Below are 20862 nucleotides of genomic sequence, written 5' to 3' on the forward strand. Positions count from 1 at the left end.
ATGCTTATTAACAAGATTGCATCTCTGGCATCCCGTGTTGTATTTAACAGGGTCTCAAATTGTGCATAGAGGCCCCTACCTATATAATTCTAGCACTTGGGGGACTAAGACAGAAGATGCATGAACTAGAGGCAGCCTGGGCTACCTAGTAAGTCCCTGTCCTCCCCTCACTTGGCACTGGTGGCTCATGCCCGTAATCCTAGCCACTTAGGAAGCTGAGATCTACGGATTATGGTTTGAAGCTGGGCAAGAAAGTCCCTGAGACTCTAGTCTCCAATTAAACACCAGAAAACCAGAAGAGTTGCTGTGGCTCAAAGTGGTAGGAGTGCTAGCCTTGGTCAAAAATGCCCAGGGACAGCACCCGGGCCCTGAGTTCAAGCCCTAAAACAGACAAAAAAAAACCCAAAGAACCAAAAAAACAAAACCTTGTTTGTCAATATTTTGGTTCAATCCATGTTTGTAAATAAAACAAGTTATTTCTAACACAGTAAGCAATACATACTTAAGGTCCTTTTCCAGGACTAGGATTTGAAATAATGAAATAACTTCATGTTGGTTTTTTATTTGAAAGTATCAAGCTATGAAAAGATCAAGTATGTCTTTCCTCCAGGAAAGAAAACAAAAGTTCTTTACCTGCAATACCCAAGAAGACCCAATCCCAATTTTATATTTACATATAAATATGACTTGTGCATAGTGAATCATTTTTTGGAAATGCTCTTGTTATGAAGATGAGGGCAAGTAAATGTATGTGTAAAGGTATGTGGCGGCATTGGGGTCTGGCATTTGAGCTCAAGAAAGCACTCCACTATTTAAGTGACACCTTTAACCCTTTTGCTTTAGGTTATTTTTCAGATGAGCTTTGTATTTTGCCCTCAAATGTAACCACATGCAGCAGAGATTCTATGTACTTTGATTTAAAGGGACCTCAGAAAAGCTACTGTTAAATAATGGCTTGAGACATTCAAACTTGAACACAAACATGTAGAGGAAGGAAAGTTTTGAAATTATATTTATTAATGTTTTTATACATATTGTTTTCTCTTAGAAGGGGGAAGGGGAACCTCCACTCAAGTGAGGTAACAAGCATCCCATCTTTTACAAAATTTGATTAGAACAACAATGGTATGGTTAGTCTTTAATTCCTGAGAATTTGAACATTGCTAAGTTTTCTGTGACCTTACAACAAATGCTCAAATTTTAAATTATAATGTCTACAAAATATTAACAGTAATATTAGAAAAAAAGGAAACCATCATCCATGTATGTATTAACTCAGTTGTGAATATATGAAGCCCTGTTGCTCTGCAACCTAATACCATTTAAATATTTGTCATTTCAGAGACTGTAACTCAAATATATGGATGACATTACTTTGAACTAAAAGTGAAATAGTCTTGCTTTCTCCTCAATTGTAGGTATCAGGCAGTGAACCAGAGTTCACTGTAGGCATCTAGAGTCAACAGTGAACTCTAATATTGACACAAGAATTCATTTTCATGTGTGGTAAAGAACAGAGAACATGTGATGCTCTTCTAATCAAAATTTCCCTGTTAAAAGGGCTGCCTTCAGGAAGTCAGAGAACAAAAACAAAACAATACTGTTGCTACGAAATATTGACTATAATTTGATATAATCAAATCCAGTATCAATATAAACATTTATAATAATGAAAATATAAATTAGTAATTATGCAGCATGCTTTAGGGCCATTTCTACAGTTAGTATGAATTACAAATATTAGATGCCTTTAGTCCATCCATTATTCATTAATTCAGTAAACCATGTTTACAAAATAAGCAAAAACCATTTCCTTCATATTCTGTTTCCTCTGACTTTCAACAGTGAAAGTATTTATTTGGGGCTGGGAAATTTATCCTGGACCCTAACCGATGAATATAGACAGGGCACTGTACACCCATTCCAGAATCCGCAATCAGAGAATAATGTCAGAATTCTAACACTGTTAGAATTACTTGCAGGATTTAGCCAAAGAAATGTCTGGCAAGCAAATGCAATAGAAAAATCAAACATCTCCCAAAATGATGTACTACATATAAAGTTTTAAACTTTCCTTTTCATTGTAAAGATGTCACTTTATTGTATTTTAAAAGGCCATGATTAATCCACTTAACTAACAGACCTTTACAAAAATGAAGCTAGTAGCTTACTAGGAACTAAATTTACCCATAATCTAATACTTTTTAAATTAGGAAGTGATTCATTAAGTTTTATTCTCACAGTGGTAAATTTTTAATTTTATCTTAAATTATGACTGATAAAAAGAAAAATTCTGCCCAAACTATCACCAAGATTTTGCTTAACCTAATGTAGAAGAAACCTGAGTTTGGATGTAACAGTAATTCAATTTTTTCTGATACCACACAGACTGCCTTAAATTGAAAATAGCTTCAAGCAGGACTCTATGGCTTTGTCTGAGATTTTTTTTTGAGTATTAAGTAAATCTTAAAGCAGTTGTTGGAGATTAAATGTTCCCAAAGCAATGTAAACTAGTTACAAAATGCCTCATCAAAGAGATCAGCAGCTCTTGTGAATCACATGAAGTTAATAATGCATGAAGGATCACCAGTTCTACCATACAAAGAATACACAACACTCAAGCCTCACCTCTAACATCAAAGCCATTTTCATAGATTATTTTCATAAGCATATTAATATGTATGCTTCATGAATTTCAAGCTCAAATCTTTGTTTTATCATATATTTACTGGCTATATAAAATATATGCACTGATTTTGCAATGACTGGAGATAAATATTGATGAAAGACCTGTGTAAATATGAATTACACACAAGATTATAAGAGCTCTGAGGCGAGAGTTTAGGAATTCAGATCTGCCCTGCTATGACTTCATTTTAAATAACTGCTCCTAAGAACATCTTCCAGCTTTAGGTCCAAGCAAAACTCCAATTTTAAAATCTTATTCTCAGCCTTTGAAAAGTAGAACTTTTTAAATTTGAACTTTAGAGGGCTGCCTTAAAGAGCTGCAATGTGTAAATACCTTCCAGATATGTGTCCCAGGAAACAATTCATAACAGCTTATACGTCCATTTCAGTGGTAAAAGTTATGAGCCCAACTTTGATGACTTCAACCTCATTTCACAACAGGATCAGCAGTCACAGTGCTGTCAGACACATCTCCATTGCCTGTTTTAGTTTCTTCTGGAAGCAGGAGTGAAAATAACAATGGACATAGTTATGTTCATTTAATAAAAATGAATTAAAAGAGAGTTACATTTGGGAATAGCTATATTGCTAAGCTTTAAGCAAAGGTTACATCCATCAAGTATTTCTTAATATCACAAACTGTACCTAGCTTGTTTTTTCAAATGTAGGCTATATACTGGGAAAGTCTTAATAGGAATGTGGAGTTGAGAGGCTAAGAATTGCCTTGGAGGTGGGGCTTTCTTTAGTCTGTCTGAGTTCCTGTCTACTGTGTAGTCTTAATAACCCACATGGAAGGAATGTACCCCCAGTTCCTCCAGGTAAGCTAAGCTACCTTAGGGTGTACTATCATTACTGAAAGAAAAATGGCTACAAGCAGTCTTTTATTATTTGTGATTAGAATGAATTTTAACAGTACTTCGAATGTTATTCACTAACAGATTAAAACTATTTGAGTAATAAGCAACTCTAATTATTTCCCTGAACAATCTTCTTCTAAAATACAAGTTTAAACAGAAGAATGAGTGATACAGACATGCAAGTGAGCTATCAACCAGAATCTTAACATTCTCAAAGTTCCTTAAGAACAGACCAAGCCAAGCACTGTGGCTCATGCCTATAATTAGCTACTCAGGAGGCTGAGATCTGACGATCACCAATGGAAGCCAGCCCAGGCAGGAAAGTCTGTGAGACTATTATCTCCAATTAAAGCCAGAAGTGGCGCTGTGACTCAAACTGGTAGAACACTAGCCTTGAGCAAAAAAGTGCAGGGACAGTGCCCAGGCTCCAAGTTCAAGTCCCACAACTGAAAAAAAGAAACAAAAAAACCTAAACAAACCAAAGAAAGGAATCTTACTGCCACGAGCCTATAGGATTAGGTGGATTTTTTTTTTCTTCAAATCTTGAGGCCTTAAAGCAAATATCTATTCTATTGCAGGGTTTTCCCAGTCATCTACAGTGAGGACAAGTTCCTGACATTACAAAATGCTGGAACAAGCAAAAGCAATAACTGAGTTTCTCCAAAGTCTAGATTATACATATACAAATTCTTCATAAGGGATTCACTAGTCTATCATAGACCTGATAGCCAAATGTAATGCACTCAAATTTCTACTTAGTAAATACTGTCTTCCAGATAGCAGGCAGAAATAATTTTTTTAAGCATGTGCTTACTTAGTCCATGTGCTTATTTAGTCCAGTTTCTAGAAATATCTGGACATGTTCCTAATAAGTAAGCAATATTAGTATTTAATTTATGCAGCAGTCAAGAACAAAGTAGGTCATATAAATGATCTTCTCAAATGAGTTACGTCCAATGAAGTGTTAAAACGCAGGGATGTGATCTTAAAATCTGACGTAAAATATGCTTAATGGAAACATTTTATGACATGTTTTTCTATCTTAATTTATGAAAAACTCATATGTACAAAAAAGGAAGAACAAGCATGAAAACTTTAATGGTAAACTAGTTACTATACCCAGCTGTGACCATCCAAACAAAGAAAAATAATATATAATTTCCATGACAAGAAAAAGGAAAACATCTGTTCCTCAGGAAAAACATCTGTTCCTAAATGTCCTGTTTGAGAGGACTGTGTCATGAAGACATTACGTATGGCTACTAAGTGATTCCCTTCATCCTATACAGAGCACAATGTCGAGTCCTTAGTGACTCTCAGTTATGGCTCAGCCACACTCGACTCTCCAGGCCTAAGAAGGAAAGAGAGCAAGACGCTGCTTACAGTGGCACTGACAGCCAACCCTGAGTTTAGACTTCTAAATACCTCTCCCAGCCCATTCAATCAGCATCCAGTTGGCAGCAGCTCTGTCTGCAGCAATGTTTAGCCACTGTCTCTAATTATTCCTTCTAATATGATATAGTTAAGCAGTAAAATAAAAACTGGCTTATACTTTATTTCAATCAGAATATGAAACTGAATAGGGCTTCAAGGGTTGCCACAGAGTGAAATTCATATGGGCTTTACTTTTGTAAAAGACTTATTTCCATATTATTATAAAAGATTTATTTCTATATTATTTTCCAAAAAAAATAAGGAAGCTAGATATGACCAGAGACTGGGACATTCATTTGTGTTGATTCCTAAAAGAGACTTAGAGATTTTTCCACATTTAACCCACTTACTGACCTTCCTTCTCTTTCTTTTCTTGGTTCTCTTCAGCTGCAGTCTTGTCTGCTCTGAAGAAAATTCTTGCACTGCTCAGTGAGAAGTACAGCAATTCAAACTCCTAAGTATATAAATGTAAAATAAAAGGGGAAAGTGCTTAGAGCAAAATACCAAAAATATTTACTTTGTACCATATTACTATTTTTAAAAGCTATCTAATTAAGCTGAGTCCTGGGTGCCTCATGCCTGGAATCCTAGCTACTTAAGAGGCTGAGATCTGAAGATTGCAGTTCAAAGCAGGCCCAGGCCCAGAGCTCAAGCCCCAAGACACGGACACACACACAGAGAGACAGACAGACAGACAGACAGACACACACACACACACACACACACACATATGCTTTAATTAAAATCATAAATATAGAAACGGAACTAAGTAACCTATCCATGTTTAAAATCAAATGATTTCCAGGTATCATTTATTCTAAAATGTACTCTTTTTACCACTATTTATCTCACTTGTTAAAGTGGCAATTTCCATATGGCTTCTGGTTTTCAGATGTCAAACATAATGCTTATCAAAAAGTCAGTCAAAGGAGAGTTGATTCTTTTCTTCTTCTACCTGTAGATAGACATCCAGTCGCTTCTGAGTGAGATTCATGGTTTGTAGTAGTTTTTCATCTTGACTAGTTGACTGTATGTTCTGTTGCTTAGCAACTGCTCTTATCTCCTTTACATATTTCTCTCTAACAGACTGGAACCAGTGAAGCGAATCAAACTCTTGGTACTGATCCAAAAGCTTTAGGATGTAAGCCACACCTGTAGTCATTAGCAAAACCAGTTAAGTTAACATGAGTACAGAAGTTGTATTCTACTCCTTTACCAAAAACTCTTAGCATTAAGATAACCTGAACTAATCCTCTTTTAAATCACATTTTGCAACACAAATAAGTTTACTGGAATGGCTAATTGTTCCTTTAAAGGAAGACATAAAAGTAGCAAAAACCAAAAGGAATCAAATAAGGAAAAACAAGTAACTTGCCCATGAAAATCATCTGGAAAAACATGCTATGTTAAGAGAATAAAATCTTCCATTGCTAAACAAACAGGAAATGAAGCAGCTACAAGGAAACCAGGGAAACTAAATACACAATGATAAAACTGTAAAGCCTTGCTGGTTATCAGTGGCTCATGCCTGTAATCTTAGCTACTCAGGAGGTTGTGATGTGAGGATCAAGACTCAAAGCCAGAAAAGTCCAGGATACTTATCTCCAATTAATCATCAAAGAAGTGGAGCTGAGGCTTAAGTGGTAGAGCAGCACTAGCCTTGAACAAAAACAGCTCCAGAACAACACCTACACCCAGAGTTTAAGCCCCAGGACAGGCACAAAACAAAAACAAAAACAAAAACAGAAAATGCTTGTAAAACCCCAACCAAAGCAAAGCCTAGGTGTTAGGTGAACCACACAAGTGATCAGCAATACAAAGATGGTAAGTATTAGATGGTAATTAGCAATGACAAAAAAAATTAGTTTTAATCTTATGGCCTCATTTTAAAAAGTAAACATTGCTCATGAAAAAAAAAATCTGTAAAGATGGGCTGGGGATATAGCCTAGTGGCAAGAGTGCCTGCCTCGGATACACGAGGCCCTAGGTTCGATTCCCCAGCACCACATATACAGAAAACGGCCAGAAGCGGTGCTGTGGCTCAAGTGGCAGAGTGCTAGCCTTGAGCGGGAAGAAGCCAGGGACAGTGCTCAGGCCCTGAATTCAAGGCCCAGGACTGGCCAAAAAAAAAAAAAAAAAAAAAAAAATCTGTAAAGAGCAAATCCCTATTTCAAGCAAATGTTCCTAGAATTCATCATCAGGTAAACCTAAATTTAATAAGAAAAGTTTCATTAAGCTTACCCATAGCAAAACCATCATCAGTAAAGGCAGCTCCAATTTTATTTTTTTTATTCAATTTCTCCTTGCAACTAATGGAATGTTCTACAAAGTTGAGGGTCTAAAATGGAATAAAAAGATATTAGAGAAGCAACTGTGCTAATCAAATCTTCAGAATTTAGTAATTTCAAGACTTAAATAGAATTTCCTTTAGATTCCTGTACTTTGATTTAAAGCTTTTACCCCAAATATTCTCTTGGTGAAAACACAAATCTACACAAAGAAAGTGTCTCTAATGACTCTTCTTCACAAGTCCTTTAAATATGAGCACTTCCTTAATCACTACTTAACCTTAGCACTGAGCCTGATATGCCATTACATAATATCACATGCTCTTTGGAGATGAGAATACTGAACCTTGGGTATCTTATCCAAGTCATAGTAAGTGGGCATGGGAGTCAGAAAACCAACCCGCTTTACCAAAACAGTCCTTATTTCTGCCTACTCGGTACATTCTTAAAAATTAATGATCACATTCTTGGTTAAAAAGAATTGGGGGGTTTTGTTTGGTAGGCAGTACTGTGGTTTGAACTTAGGATCTCATGCTTCTTAGGCTGGCAATCTATCACTTAGCCCTGCATCCAGCCCTAATTTGTGCTGCTTATTTTGGAGGTGGAATCTAGTGCCCAGGATGGCCTTACGCCACAAACCTCCAGATCTCAGTCTCCTGAGTAGCTAGGATTACAAGCATGAGCCACAAGCATCTGGCTAGTTCTTCAGTTCAAGGATGAATTCCCCAAATAGTACTACTATTAAAAAATATTTTTCAAAATAACTTAAACCATTTGTTCAAAAAGGATTTACTGAAGCTTAGTATCAGGCAATTGACTGTTTAGGATTAAAAAAAAATCAATTGTCATCTAGAGTTCTCAAAAGGCAACAGCAGGGATGGGTGGCTGTACTGCCTAACACAATGCCATTAGCTGCACATAGTTACTGAGCCTTAAATAAGGCTAATTAACTGAGAAAACAAACTTTTTTTTCCGTCACGGGGCTTGAACTTGGGGCCTGGGTGCTGTCCTGAGCTCTTTTGTTCAAGGCTAGCACTCTATCACTTTGGGCCATAGCACCACTTCTGGTCTTCTGGTGGTTAACTGAAGACAAGAATCTAATGGACTTTCCTGCCCAGGCTGGCTTCAAACTGTAATCCTCAGATCTCTGCCTCCTGAGAATAGAGTTACAGGCATGAGCCACCAGCGCCTGGCAAAACATACATTTATTTTGTAAAATTTTAATCATTTAAATTCCAGTAGCCAGATATGGATACTAACGGACAACACTATGTGCAATTTATGCTACAAGGAAATCAGATCTACTTATTAATCATTTTTCTTTAAAAAAAATCACTTCAGGTTCTGAAAATACTCACTAGAGGAGGAACAATGATATAGAAATTTCGAAGATGTATGTTCTTGGGCCTTCGAAACTCCGGTGCAAAAACATCAACAAGCATTTTAAAATATTCTGTACCTTCTGCAGAATTTCGTGTATGATCACTGAGGACAGAGTCCAAATGCCTAAAAATTAAACAAAAATATGTATTCCTTGGCTTCTTTTTCTAAAGGAGGTATGTCTTTTTAAAACTCCTTTTCTTCTTAGGTTTATTATACTCAGGAAACATAAAACATAAAATTGCTACACAAAATTTCTATGTAAATCTCCTTACGAATCCAGGATGAACTAATTTTCATAGGGGTGGAAACTTGTCAACTAACTAATTGATTAATTTAATTAACTTAATCCAATACTGATCAGACTCATTCCCTCAAATAGAATAGAGAATTTCTTAAGTGAAATGGAATGGTAAAAACTCTCCCTTTGTAAACAATTTGGCTTCATTTTAAATCTCTTCTTCTGAATCTCTGTACCTCAGCTTAAATCTGGCCTCTTTCAACTTCTTTCCCTTTTGAATTTCAGAAACATTAGTTGCTTCTGCTCCGGAAACCCTCATGCACAGCTACCACTAATTCCAAATTGTCGCCGCTCTCCTATTGCAAGTCACAAATCTCTTCCTTGAGACTCTCATGGTCTATCTATAGATAAAAATGCTCTTCAACTTAACATGGGGTTGCATCCCGATAAGCCCACTGACAACCGCATGCTGTGGATTAGCCGTTGCTTCCTTCCCCTCTTGATTCCAGGGCTGACTCAGAGCTCCTATTGCTGCCACTACCAGCACCATAGTATCTGCTTCAAAACTTGAAGTATGGTTTCTACTGCAGGCTGTCCTTTTCTTTTTAATTATGTTCTAATTATATTTAAGTAGCTGTACCAAGGGGTTAACATTCAACACAGGTGTGTGTTTACACTGAGACCAAATTTGTATAATAAAAACAGTACTGGTGGCTCACACATATAATCCTAGCTATTCAGGAGGCTAAGATCTGAGAATCTTGATTCAAAGCCAGCCCAAGCAATAAAGTCCATGAGACTCTGATCTCCAATAAACTATTCAGGAATAGCTGGAAGTTGCACTGTGGCCTAAGTGGTAGAGTTCTAGCCTTGAGCACAAAGAGGGGCTCAGGAACAGCACCCAGACACCGAGTTCAAGTCCCAGGGCCCGAACAAGAAAACTGGCATATAATTTATGTTATCATCTAATTTTCTCTTTAGTGTTTTACATAAACATGCTTTTAAAACTTCCAAATCTAATTATTCAAAAAAATTTACCTTGCCGCTTTTAATGTTTCTTCTGCAAGACCTTCTTCTTTTACTAATTCTTCAAAATTTACAATATCTTCAAGATCAGGTACAAATCTACACAAGAATTTGGGAAGGAATTTTTTAAGGCAAGTACAACACATGCAATTAACATGGATATAAAAGTTCTACAAAAATTTTAACTAAGTATTTAGAAAGAACTTTTGCAAATCAGTATATTGTTAATATGACTGCTTTAGTTCCAAATCAAATTTTAGATCTTGAGCACATTTAAATCTTAAAATAAGGTAATCTTTAGATTCACTCATAAGCCAACCTGATTAAAACAAATTATAACCTTAAGAGAAAAAGATTTTCAAAAGCTTAATGCAGTTAAAATTCAAAGAGGAAAAAAAAATCAATCTAGTAGGAGTAATGGCTTTTGTCTACATTTTGCCTCAAACTGTATTAATGAGAACAAACACCTTCTGCACAATATCACTTATAACAAAAATTGAAGTACATATTTCAAATAGCATAAGCAAAATGATGTATACATCCATACCTAATGGCATTGCTGCTACAATGAAGACCACCAGATCTTATCATTCGTACATAGCCCATAGCATTACCTTAAAAAAAACACAAAAAAGCAAATATTTATACAAACAAGTAGTCAATTACAAGACTTTCATGCTTTAAGTAATAAAATATTCAGCTATTAGTTTTTATTCCATAAAAAAGAAAACTATTATTTGGTTCTGCACTTAAAATATAAATATAGTTACATTACATAGGTAAAAACATAATTATTTCAATTGGAAAAGTCAATTCATTAAATGCCATGTTAAAATGGTGAAATATTTAAAAATTATAATACCCATAATTTTTTATTCTCACATTCAGTTACACACACACACACACACACACACCCCCCGCACACGGGGATAGGTGTAGTGGCTCATATTTGTAATCTCAGCTATATGGGAGGAAGATAGGATTTGTAATCCAGAATCCCCACAAAGAAAAAAGTTAGGAAGACTCTATACAAAACATCCAGCATGGCAGATCACTCCTGTAATCCTAGCCACATGGGGAAGTGGAGGTAATAGGATCAGAACTCTGAGGACACCCAGACAAAAGTATGAAGCCTTATCTAAAAAGAAACTAATTAAAAAATAAATATTTTTAGTCTTTCTAATTTCTCCTTTTTAAAAAATAATTGTTATTGGAAAGGTGATATACAGAGGGGTTACAGTTACGTATGTCAGGTAATGGGTACATTTCTTTTTGAACAGTGTCACCCCTTCCCTCGCTTTCTCTCAGTTTTTCCTTCCTGTCTCCCCACCACATAAGGTTGTATAGTTTATTTTCAACATAATGTCTAATATCATTACTGCATTTGTTCACCCTTTGTCCCATCATTTTTGTGCTCCCCTTACCCTGCCCTCCAAACAGATAAATAGGAAAATATAAGACAAAAGGTACAGAAATAAAAAACAGTGACAAAGGAGGGGGTAGGGGGAAACCCAAGAAGCAAAATTATATAAAACCTCCTGTTTCCACTTCCTGGAGTTCATTTCAATAAACGTCATGTTATATGATCATATGCTCATAACTATCTTCTCCTAAAAATATCCTCCTTTGGTCTCACTGTGTGAATGTACAGAATCATGTATAATTTATCATGTCCAAGAATATTTTTTTCTTTTACCATCCATTGTGTTAACTTGTAGATTTATAGGCACATTCTAGTTACAACAAATGAGGGAAATCATGCAATCTCTTTTATTCCAAGCAAAAGGGCTGGGGTGTGCCTCCAGTAGTACAGTATCTATTAAGTGCAAGACTTTGTGTTGAAAATCCCATAATCCATTCCCTGAAAACCAAACTGATGCCTCTCAAATTTGTATCATCTGGATACAAATCCTCGGGATTTGTGAGCTTCTTTTTAATCTAGGGCTCACACCTACATTCTAAGAATTTGAAGTTTTAATATATCCAAGCCAAACTCAAGATATTTATTTCTAATTATATTTCCTAGCTCAGAAATGGGCCAATACCATTCTCCCAGCTGCTCAGAGCTAATACTCTGAAATCATCAGATTCCTTTCTTTCCTTCACACATCAAATCCAATTAATAGAGAATTTATACTACCTTGCCTTGAAAATCTAGCTAGAATCCAATCTTCTTTCACCATCCTCACAGCTATCACACTATTCCAAAGCACTATTTATCTTGCCCTGGCCACTACAATATGGGATAGCATTCTGATTTTTCCACTTAGAACTTCAGCATCCTGCTACCCTCCATGATCTTTTATCTACATACTCCCTCAACTTTTTTGGGGGGTGTGCCAGTCCTGGAGCTTGAAATCAGGGCCTAGGTGCTGTCCTGGAACTTTCGTGCTCAAAACTAATGCTCTACCACTTGGATCACAACTCCATTTCTTTCTTTTTAGTGGTTAATTGGAGATAAGATTCTCATAGACTCTTGCCTTGGCTGGCTTAGAACCACAATCCTCAGATGTCAGCCTCTTGAGTAGCTAGGATTACAGACATGAGCCACCAGGGCCTAGTTTTCCCCAACTTTTAACAGCAAGAGTTTTGTAACACACACACACACACAGAGAGAGAGAGAGAACACACACATAATAGAGTTAAGATTACAGGTATGAGCCACCAGTGCCATCTTAGTCCTTGCTTTTTAACATGGTATATTTCAAAAGACAAGTTCTAGCCAGAAGGCAGAGGACAAAATGTAAAAGTAAAAAATTACCTCAGTAATAGTATTTTATCTTTCACTAAATTAATATGCAACATAGTAAGTTAAATGATTAAACTTTCATGTAAGTATTTTATACCTTCCCATTTAGGTATTATATAGCATGAAAGCAGCTGTTTTACTCAGGGCTTCATAGTTGCTAGGCCAGTGCTCTAGCACTTTTTTTTTTGCCAGTCCTGGGGCTTGAACTCAGGGCCTGAGCACTGTCCCTGGCTTCTTTTTGCTCAAGGCTAGTACCCTACCACTTGAGCCACACTACCACTTCCGGCTTTTTCTCTTTAAGTGGTGCTTCATGCATGTAAGCACTCTACCTACCGCTAAGCCACATCCCCAGCTCCAAAAGCAGCTGTTTTAGATGTGCAAACCAGTGCCTGAAACAGAATTAGTACCCTGAAATTCCTTACTGGTTGACTATTAATTCTGAATACAATCTTGGAGATGAGTTACTAATTATACTTCTAATTTGAGTGAAGATATTTTATTTAATTTATATAAAGTCTATAGCCTTTCGATTATGTTTGCAGCAATGATATTGGTAAGCAAATATTCTAGTGTAATAAAATTGCACTAGTTCATATGTAAGTTGTTTTATTAATATGAGATATGCATTTCTGGGATTTGTGCTTTATTTCCCAACAGTTTTGTAATAACTTACCAATTTGGCTGATAAGTTGCCTGAACTGATCAAGGTAGCTCTGTCCCTCTGGTGTGATTCCAAGTTTTCTAATGCCTCTATTGAATTTTTCTGCTCTATCAAAAGGATACTAAAGAGAGAAATTTAAGACTATTTTTAGATCCCTAAAAAACACAAAATACCTACCAAACCAAAAATATCAATACCACTTATGTTTCTAATTTTGTATTTCATTATTCCTTTTTCAAAAAAATCTCTCAAGTGTAATGAAAAAAGTATCTGTAGAACAAAAACTATTGGTGTTCAAGAGCAATGTTTTATTTTCTTGGTAATATTAGCTAAAAGGAACAAATTACAAAACTGAATTATAACTGTTATTAGTCTCTCAATACCCAAAGACTGAAATTGAGTAAAGAAACTAATTCTTCCTAGAAACATTTGTTCCAATGTGTGACCAAATTTCTGTTGGGTTTACAAATGTATCAATGAACACATACCAGGTAAAATTTGTTACCATCACAAATTAAACAAAATGACTTTTCCCAGTAAATGGACTTAAGAAATTATAAGAACAAAAGAAAGCAATTCTCACACAATCACAGAATTATTTAGCTTGTCCAATTAAATAAGGAAAAGACAGTTAATATGCTTCTATACTGATAACTGTAATTAAATTATTTTAACAGAAAGTATCATTTTGCTGCTCTGACATCACCTAGAACTACAGACTATTTTACAAGAGGGCTAGGACTAGATGAATCTTAAGGAAGTTTATTGGGGGGGAAGAAAGATATTAGAATAGTTCTATATATGGCAAATCAAAAAACATAGGATCCATCGGAGCACAGTGGTTCTCCATCCACACAGATACATGCCTCTGTACTAGTAATGCCTTACATTCTAACAGGTTCTTTACTTCCCTCTGGGAAAACTTCAGCATTCCATTAAATTATTGTCAGGAATGTGAACTACACAGTGTTTCTCAAGGAATAAGCATTTTGTGCTAGAAATTTTCAATATTTATTCGTTTTCCTCAAAATTACTTTTTAAGGCATTTTAACACCTATATTATGTCTCCCAAAATAATTAGGTAGATCTGTATGTACTGATGCAATAAACACACTGAAAAATAGTATGTATAAGATCACAATACAAAAGCAAGCTATGTAAGTATATGTGCACATATAGATTAAGCTTCTTGAAGGCATAGCATTACACTGTTAACAACAACTGCTTTCAGAAAACAAAGTGGGAAAAAAGAAAATGGAGAACTAGAATTTTAGCACAAACATTTGCCATGTACTTAGGAACTGGATCAAAATACCTTAAAAGAATATAAACGTACCTTATGATCATTTTGGTCCTTGATTTCCCTGAAAAACCGAATATCTTTAATCAATCTGGATTTGATATGCTCATCATACATAAACTGGCTAAAGATATAGAATTTCTTTTTCAAAAACTGGTAGGTGAAATTAACCTATAAAATTAAAATTTTAAAAATTGAAAAAAGTTAATATAAAACTTAATTGCTAGTCAACATTACTGAAAAATGGCCAAAAATATTTCTAAAATTCAATTCACATTGGACCTGAAATATTTAAATAAATCAAATTTCCTCCCCATCCCCACCCCCCCACATGCTGGAGCTTGAACTCTGGGTCTAGGTGCTATCCCTGAGCTTCTTTTTGCTCAAGGTGAGCGCTCTACCACTTGAATCACAGCACCACTTCTGGCTTTTTTAGTAGTTTACTGGAGATATGAGTCTCACAGACTTTCCTGCCTGGGCTGGCTCTGAACCATGATTCTCACACCTGAACCTCCTGAATAGCTAGGATTACAGGTGTGAGGCACCGGTGCTCAGTAATAAATCAAATTTTTATTGCCCAAACTTTCATACCTTTCTGTAGGTTTTTATTTTTACTACAAAGGTGAACAGAGGGGAAATGTAGAAAATACTGAGGCTAGAAGAAGAAACAAACCAGACTGTAGACCCTCGTGTTCAAGCCACTTAACCACAGATGGAAGTTTCTCTGAGGCAAGAGCAGAGCCTTTGGCATTCCTGTGGGTATGGTTTGCTGAGGAAAAGTACCCATGCTCAGGATGCAGAGGGGACTACTGTGCAACAGATGCTTAATTTTTCTGTAGTGCTTCTGACAACCACTAAAGACACGCTGCCTTACAACAAATCTAAAATACTCACTTGTATCACTTAAAATAAGCACACCAACATTTCCCTTGATTTTTGAGCTCCATTTTTGGAAGGCAGATTTTCAGAAAATTAAGAGTAAGGGGGGGGCTGGGGATATGGCCTAGTGGCAAGAGTGCTTGCCTCGTATACATGAGGCCCTGGGTTCAATTCCCCAGCACCACATATATAGAAAATGGCCAGAAGTGGCGCTGTGGCTCAAGTGGCAGAGTGCTAGCCTTGAGCAAAAGGAAGCCAGGGACAGTGCTCAGGACTGGCAAAAAAAAAAAAAAAAGTTTGGGCTGGGGATATAGCCTAGTGGCAAGAGTGCCTGCCTCGGATACACGAGGCCCTAGGTTTGATTCCCCAGCACCACATATACAGAAAACGGCCAGAAGCGGCGCTGTGGCTCAAGTGGCAGAGTGCTAGCCTTGAGCGGGAAGAAGCCAGGGACAGTGCTCAGGCCCTGAGTCAAAGGCCCAGGACTGGCCAAAAAAAAAAGAGTAAGGGAATATTCAGCAGATCATACAATGATTTATGCAAAACTGGTAATAACATGACTGATAATTTCTCTCTGCACCAACCAAGTTGAATAATGCACACAAGGGGAAAGCTAGAGGTTTTGCTTTTGAATTTTTAAAAATTATTTTCACCACCTTGATAAAATTGCATATAACAAATCTGGGCTTACTGAATTTATTAGTGGGTCTGGGTATACTAGCTCATGCCTATAATCTCAGTTACTTGGGAGGCAGAGATTTTACAGTTCAAGGTCAGCCTGAAAAAAAAAATAAACTGGGCATAATGATATACACCAGTCATTTTAATTTATGAAGGTGACATACATAGGAGGATCACAATCAAAGGCCAGGCAGGTAAAATGTGAAAGATTCTATTTGAAAAAAACAAAAAAAGGCTAGAAATATGGCTCACTTGCCTAGCAAGTGGAATGCTCTGACTTCAAAGCCCAGTACTGACCAAAAAAAGAAAAAAAGGAAGATTACTTACTAGTAATCTACATAGCTAGAATGATACCAAAGTAACAAGCATGGTGTTCTTTGCATTTTCCTGACGATATTAAGCATTCAATTAGTTATCTATAACTATTCTAAATGCCTTGTATATCCAAGGTAATGTTCCTGTTCTCCTGGTTCTTTTGCTCATGAAGTTTACATTCTAGTATGGGTCACAGTCATCTTAAACAAGTATATATTGCTTAAAAAATAAATAAAAACACCTAAATCTGCTAAGTGATGATACACATTTGTAATTCCAGCTACCTGGGAGGCAGAGGTAAGTAGATAATGAGTTCAAGGTCAGTCTGGACAAACTCAGTGAGATCCAATCTTGAAAACAACTGGGAAGGGTGAAGGGTATGGCTAAGTACTGTGGTTAAGCACAGGCCCTGGATCAACCCTCAGTGCAAGAAAAATAAAAATTAAATCTCAATTGTATTAATAAGCATGGTAAGTGGGGTTGAGAGGTGCTGTGAGAATGAGTATCAAAAGGCCTGACCCAGATGCATAATATCCTGAGAAAGTGATATTAAAGTAAAATAACCTAACATAAATTCTAACCCATTAAATTCTAACCCATTAAAACATTCATTTTTCTCCATCATAGGAAAAATTAACTGCCATACAAAGCTTCTAGTAATTTTCTCAAGTTAAATGAATGCCTATTTCAGGATTCAAACTATTTTTATTAAATTCCTACTCATACATATATCAAATAATTAATACTCCCTTTCCCAAAAGATAAGGAATGACATTAAATAGCTACCAAAGATTTGTTTTCCAAAGTAATTTTCAGATAACATCAGAGAATACACATATCACATATACACATCTCCAAATCTCTATTGCTATTTATGATGATCCTGAGATGTAGAAATGTTACATCTTTTATGTCACAGTTCACAAAATCACATCCAAGACATTTTTTTTTTTTTTTTTTGCCAGTCCTGGGCCTTGGACTCAGGGCCTGAGCACTGTCCCTGGCTTCTCTTTGCTCAAGGCTAGCACTCTGCCACTTGAGCCACAGCACCACTTCTGGCCATTTTCTATATATGTGGTGCTGGGGAATCGAACCCAGGGCTTCATGTAAACGAGTCAGGCACTCTTGCCACTAGGCCATATTCCCAGCCCCCAAGACAATTTTAATGCCACACTTTAAAACTATATCACCAGAAAAGAAAAGGAAATTCAGATATGCTACAAACAAGAAGCAATGTATTTTGCCTGATCATTCAGTAAGAAAATTCTCTTCCAAAGTAGTAAGTTAGACAGGGCTTCATTCCCATCTAACTCCATAAAAGTGCTTACTGTGGTATTCATGATTCCTGTGCCATGTGTTCGAATTGAATTAGCAATATGCCGAATATTAATAGTATTCAAATGTTTATTATTGCTTGTTCGTTCAATAAAAATCTGCAATGAGACAAATTTTTATGCTCAGTAAGAACACAAACCATAACAAGCATTGATCAGTTAAGCAAAGAACATTTCAGAATCTATCTCATTAAAGATAATTTAACTGAAAAGCCACTCAAGAAGACAGTACAAAAGAATAAGTATAGCAGCAAAGGAATAAGCAAGATCTCTAATCAATTATTCTTGCACATTTTACTGATTTTAACTCTTGATAATTTATTCCTTGTCCTTTAGCCTTCCCACTATAAGTAACGCATATTTTAAAAAATTCTAAAGCCACTCACCTGGTTATTGAGATTATAGAGGTACCGAGACACAAATATGTGAATGTTTCTCATGATTTCCAAAACATCAAGGCCCTACAACACAATCCACAGAAGTATATATCTAAGTTCTTTGTCTACGATCATCATTTAAATCTGCACTGATACAGAAACTTACCAATAACTTACAATATAAGAAGTTACTACATTTACAACTACTACAAAGAACTGCATAAAAGGTATCATTAACGGTTCAAGAGCTTTCTGACATACATATTCTCAAATATTTTCTCTAAAGTTTTTTACAAAGTAAACTAATGGCCAGATTCTGAAAAGTTGTCATAGACTGCTGCAATATTTACAAAATACATATTGCTTTTCATATACTACACTAAGTTCTTCGTATATAATTCTCAAAATTAGGTACTAAATTCCATAAGTGAAAAAAAAATCAAACTAAGTAAGGGAGCTCTGAGGTCAAGCAGCTAGGAAGAGCCAGACTCTAGAGTTTTAGGAAGTCCAATTCTAAATTTTTACAGTTCTTTTGACTTAAGACCTCATTTTGGGGGAGGGCTCGTATGGAGACCTTTGGCTTGCTTCGCTGAAATTTGGCCACTTGAGCCAGGCCTCCAGTCTGGCTTTTTTCTGGTTAATTGAAAGATCTTTCAGACTTTACTGCCTGGGCTAGCTTTGAGCTACAATCCTCTGATGTCAGACTTTTGAGTACCTAGAATTACAGGTGTGAGCCAATGGCACTGATTTTTATATAAAAGTTCTCTACAGAGATTCTTTCATCTTTCAGATACCTCACATTATTCTATTATTATTTCTATTAGCACTCAAACTGGCATCATAATTCCTTTCACTTTCTATTGCAGCTTCATCATGTTCTAACTCAGTTTGTTTACACACATTTTCTTTTGTCCCACTAGACTGTAAATACATGAACTGGGGCTGATTCTATTGCCTTTTGATTTTCTAAACAAAGCTGAGTGTCTTGCGTGCTCACAATGAATAGCAGATGTATAGAAGTGAATGAAGGAACATGTAAACTGGAAATGATCCTTACATGCAGCAGGAGAAAAAAAATATGATCTTAAAAGTTTGAGACTGAATAAATGTCTTTTTGATTACTGTGGAAAGAATCCTATGCAAATTAACTGATAATATAAACTTCTACATTTGTAAAATACCTTCATATTGAAAATTACATAAGTGAATTTGCAAATCTGTTTCTCTGCACTCTTTTTTTTTTTTTTAATTTTAGACAGTATTTGGTGGTGGATGCGGGTTTCTTTATGTGATCATCTGCACTCAACTCTTCCTCTTTCCCGGAAGCTGTGTCTGTCCCTCTGGGAGCTGGTATTACTGTGATGTTCATGAAAGTCCCTTTCTGTTTCTGGAGCCTTCCTCACTTAATTCTATTGTAGCTATGAACCTACCCCATAATTTGGGCTTGGCCGAATGAATTCTCTTTGTTTTATATTTTTTTGCCAGTCCTGGCTGAGTCCTGAGCACTGTCCCTGGCTTCCTTTTTTTTTTTTGGCCAGTTCTAGGCCGTGAACTCAGGGCCTGAGCACTGTCCCTGGCTTCGTTTTTGCTCTAGGCTAGCACTCTGCCACTTGAGCCACAGCGCCACTTCTGGCCATTTTCTGTATATGTGGTGCTGAGAATGAGGCAAGCACTCTTGCCACTAGGCCATATTCCCAGCCCCCCCTGGCTTCCTTTTGCTCAAGGCTGGCACTCTGCCACTTGAGCCACTTCTGGCCGTTTTTTATACATGTGGTGCTGAGGAATCGAACCTAGGGCTTCATGTATATGAGACAAGCACTCTTGCCACTAGGCCATATTTCCAGCCCCTCTGCACTCATTTTAAGTTCAAATAATGTACAATCATGTAAAGCTAGCTGTTTTATTAAACATTTTCCTAAGACATTAAAGTTTCCATATTATACCCAAGTTTAAAATCCTTAAACTATGATCTTAGCTGGGCTTCTTAAAATTATGCAGTATACTTATACATGATCTATACATATTTCAAATGCACAGAAGTCTCAGTATACCCAGGAATCCTACCTGGCAACTACTTTCATAAAGGCTCACGTCTGTAATCCTAGCTACCCAGGGAGCTGTGATCTGAGGGTCATGGTTCAAAGCCAGCCAGGGCAGAAAAGTCCATGAGACTCATCTCCAATTAATTAGCCAAAATCAGTAAGTGGAGGTGTGGGTCAAGTGGTGGAATAAAACCTTTGCATAAAAAACCCAACTAAAAGCATAGGTCCTAATTTCAAGCCCCAGTACTAGAACCAAAAATAAGTAAATAAAGCCCATTAGTGGTAAATATAACTATGTTCATTTCAAGTATGAAGTTTTACACAGTAAATATGATCCTTAAAAACAAAAGACCAAATATAGATTTTCTTAAGAAACACTAGTATACTACATACAGTCAGATTACATTAGAAGTATTTAACACATACCTGTTCCAAAGTCTGACTAGGAAGATGTGCTTCTGTCATAACTAATCCATAACGCTGAGTAGCCAAATTTCTCATTTCACTGTAAGTGGCCCAGTCATGAAGAGCTACTGTTGTGAGATTGTAGAAAGTCTTATCCAAGTAGTGAGTTACATATGCTATAAAAATTTTTCAAAGAAAAATATTT

The 20862-nt window shown here is 36.3% G+C and overlaps 1 protein-coding gene across 4 annotated transcripts in view; it reads right to left on the reverse strand.

Moving 5' to 3' along the window:
* Positions 1–2661: 2661 nt before the first annotated feature.
* Washc4 (WASH complex subunit 4) overlaps positions 2662–20862 on the reverse strand; it is a 52684-nt gene continuing 34483 nt past the window's right edge. For 3 of the 4 annotated variants that reach the window (XM_048356721.1, XM_048356744.1, XM_048356736.1), the window contains 12 exons: positions 20679–20833; positions 18220–18294; positions 17828–17932; positions 14661–14795; positions 13337–13445; positions 10462–10528; positions 9927–10013; positions 8626–8773; positions 7221–7317; positions 5935–6131; positions 5334–5433; positions 2662–3183 (listed from right to left, as the gene is read on the reverse strand). In XM_048356721.1, coding sequence (XP_048212678.1) covers positions 3116–3183; positions 5334–5433; positions 5935–6131; positions 7221–7317; positions 8626–8773; positions 9927–10013; positions 10462–10528; positions 13337–13445; positions 14661–14795; positions 17828–17932; positions 18220–18294; positions 20679–20833 — 1343 coding nt within the window. In that variant the 3' untranslated portion in view covers positions 2662–3115. Of the gene's footprint in view, positions 3184–5333; positions 5434–5831; positions 6132–7220; positions 7318–8625; positions 8774–9926; positions 10014–10461; positions 10529–13336; positions 13446–14660; positions 14796–17827; positions 17933–18219; positions 18295–20678; positions 20834–20862 lie in introns of those variants that run through there. The other variant, XR_007212505.1, reaches the window with a different exon arrangement.

The sequence above is a fragment of the Perognathus longimembris genome, chromosome 1 (assembly GCF_023159225.1).
Source record: "Perognathus longimembris pacificus isolate PPM17 chromosome 1, ASM2315922v1, whole genome shotgun sequence".
NCBI classification, from domain to species: domain Eukaryota; kingdom Metazoa; phylum Chordata; class Mammalia; order Rodentia; family Heteromyidae; genus Perognathus; species Perognathus longimembris.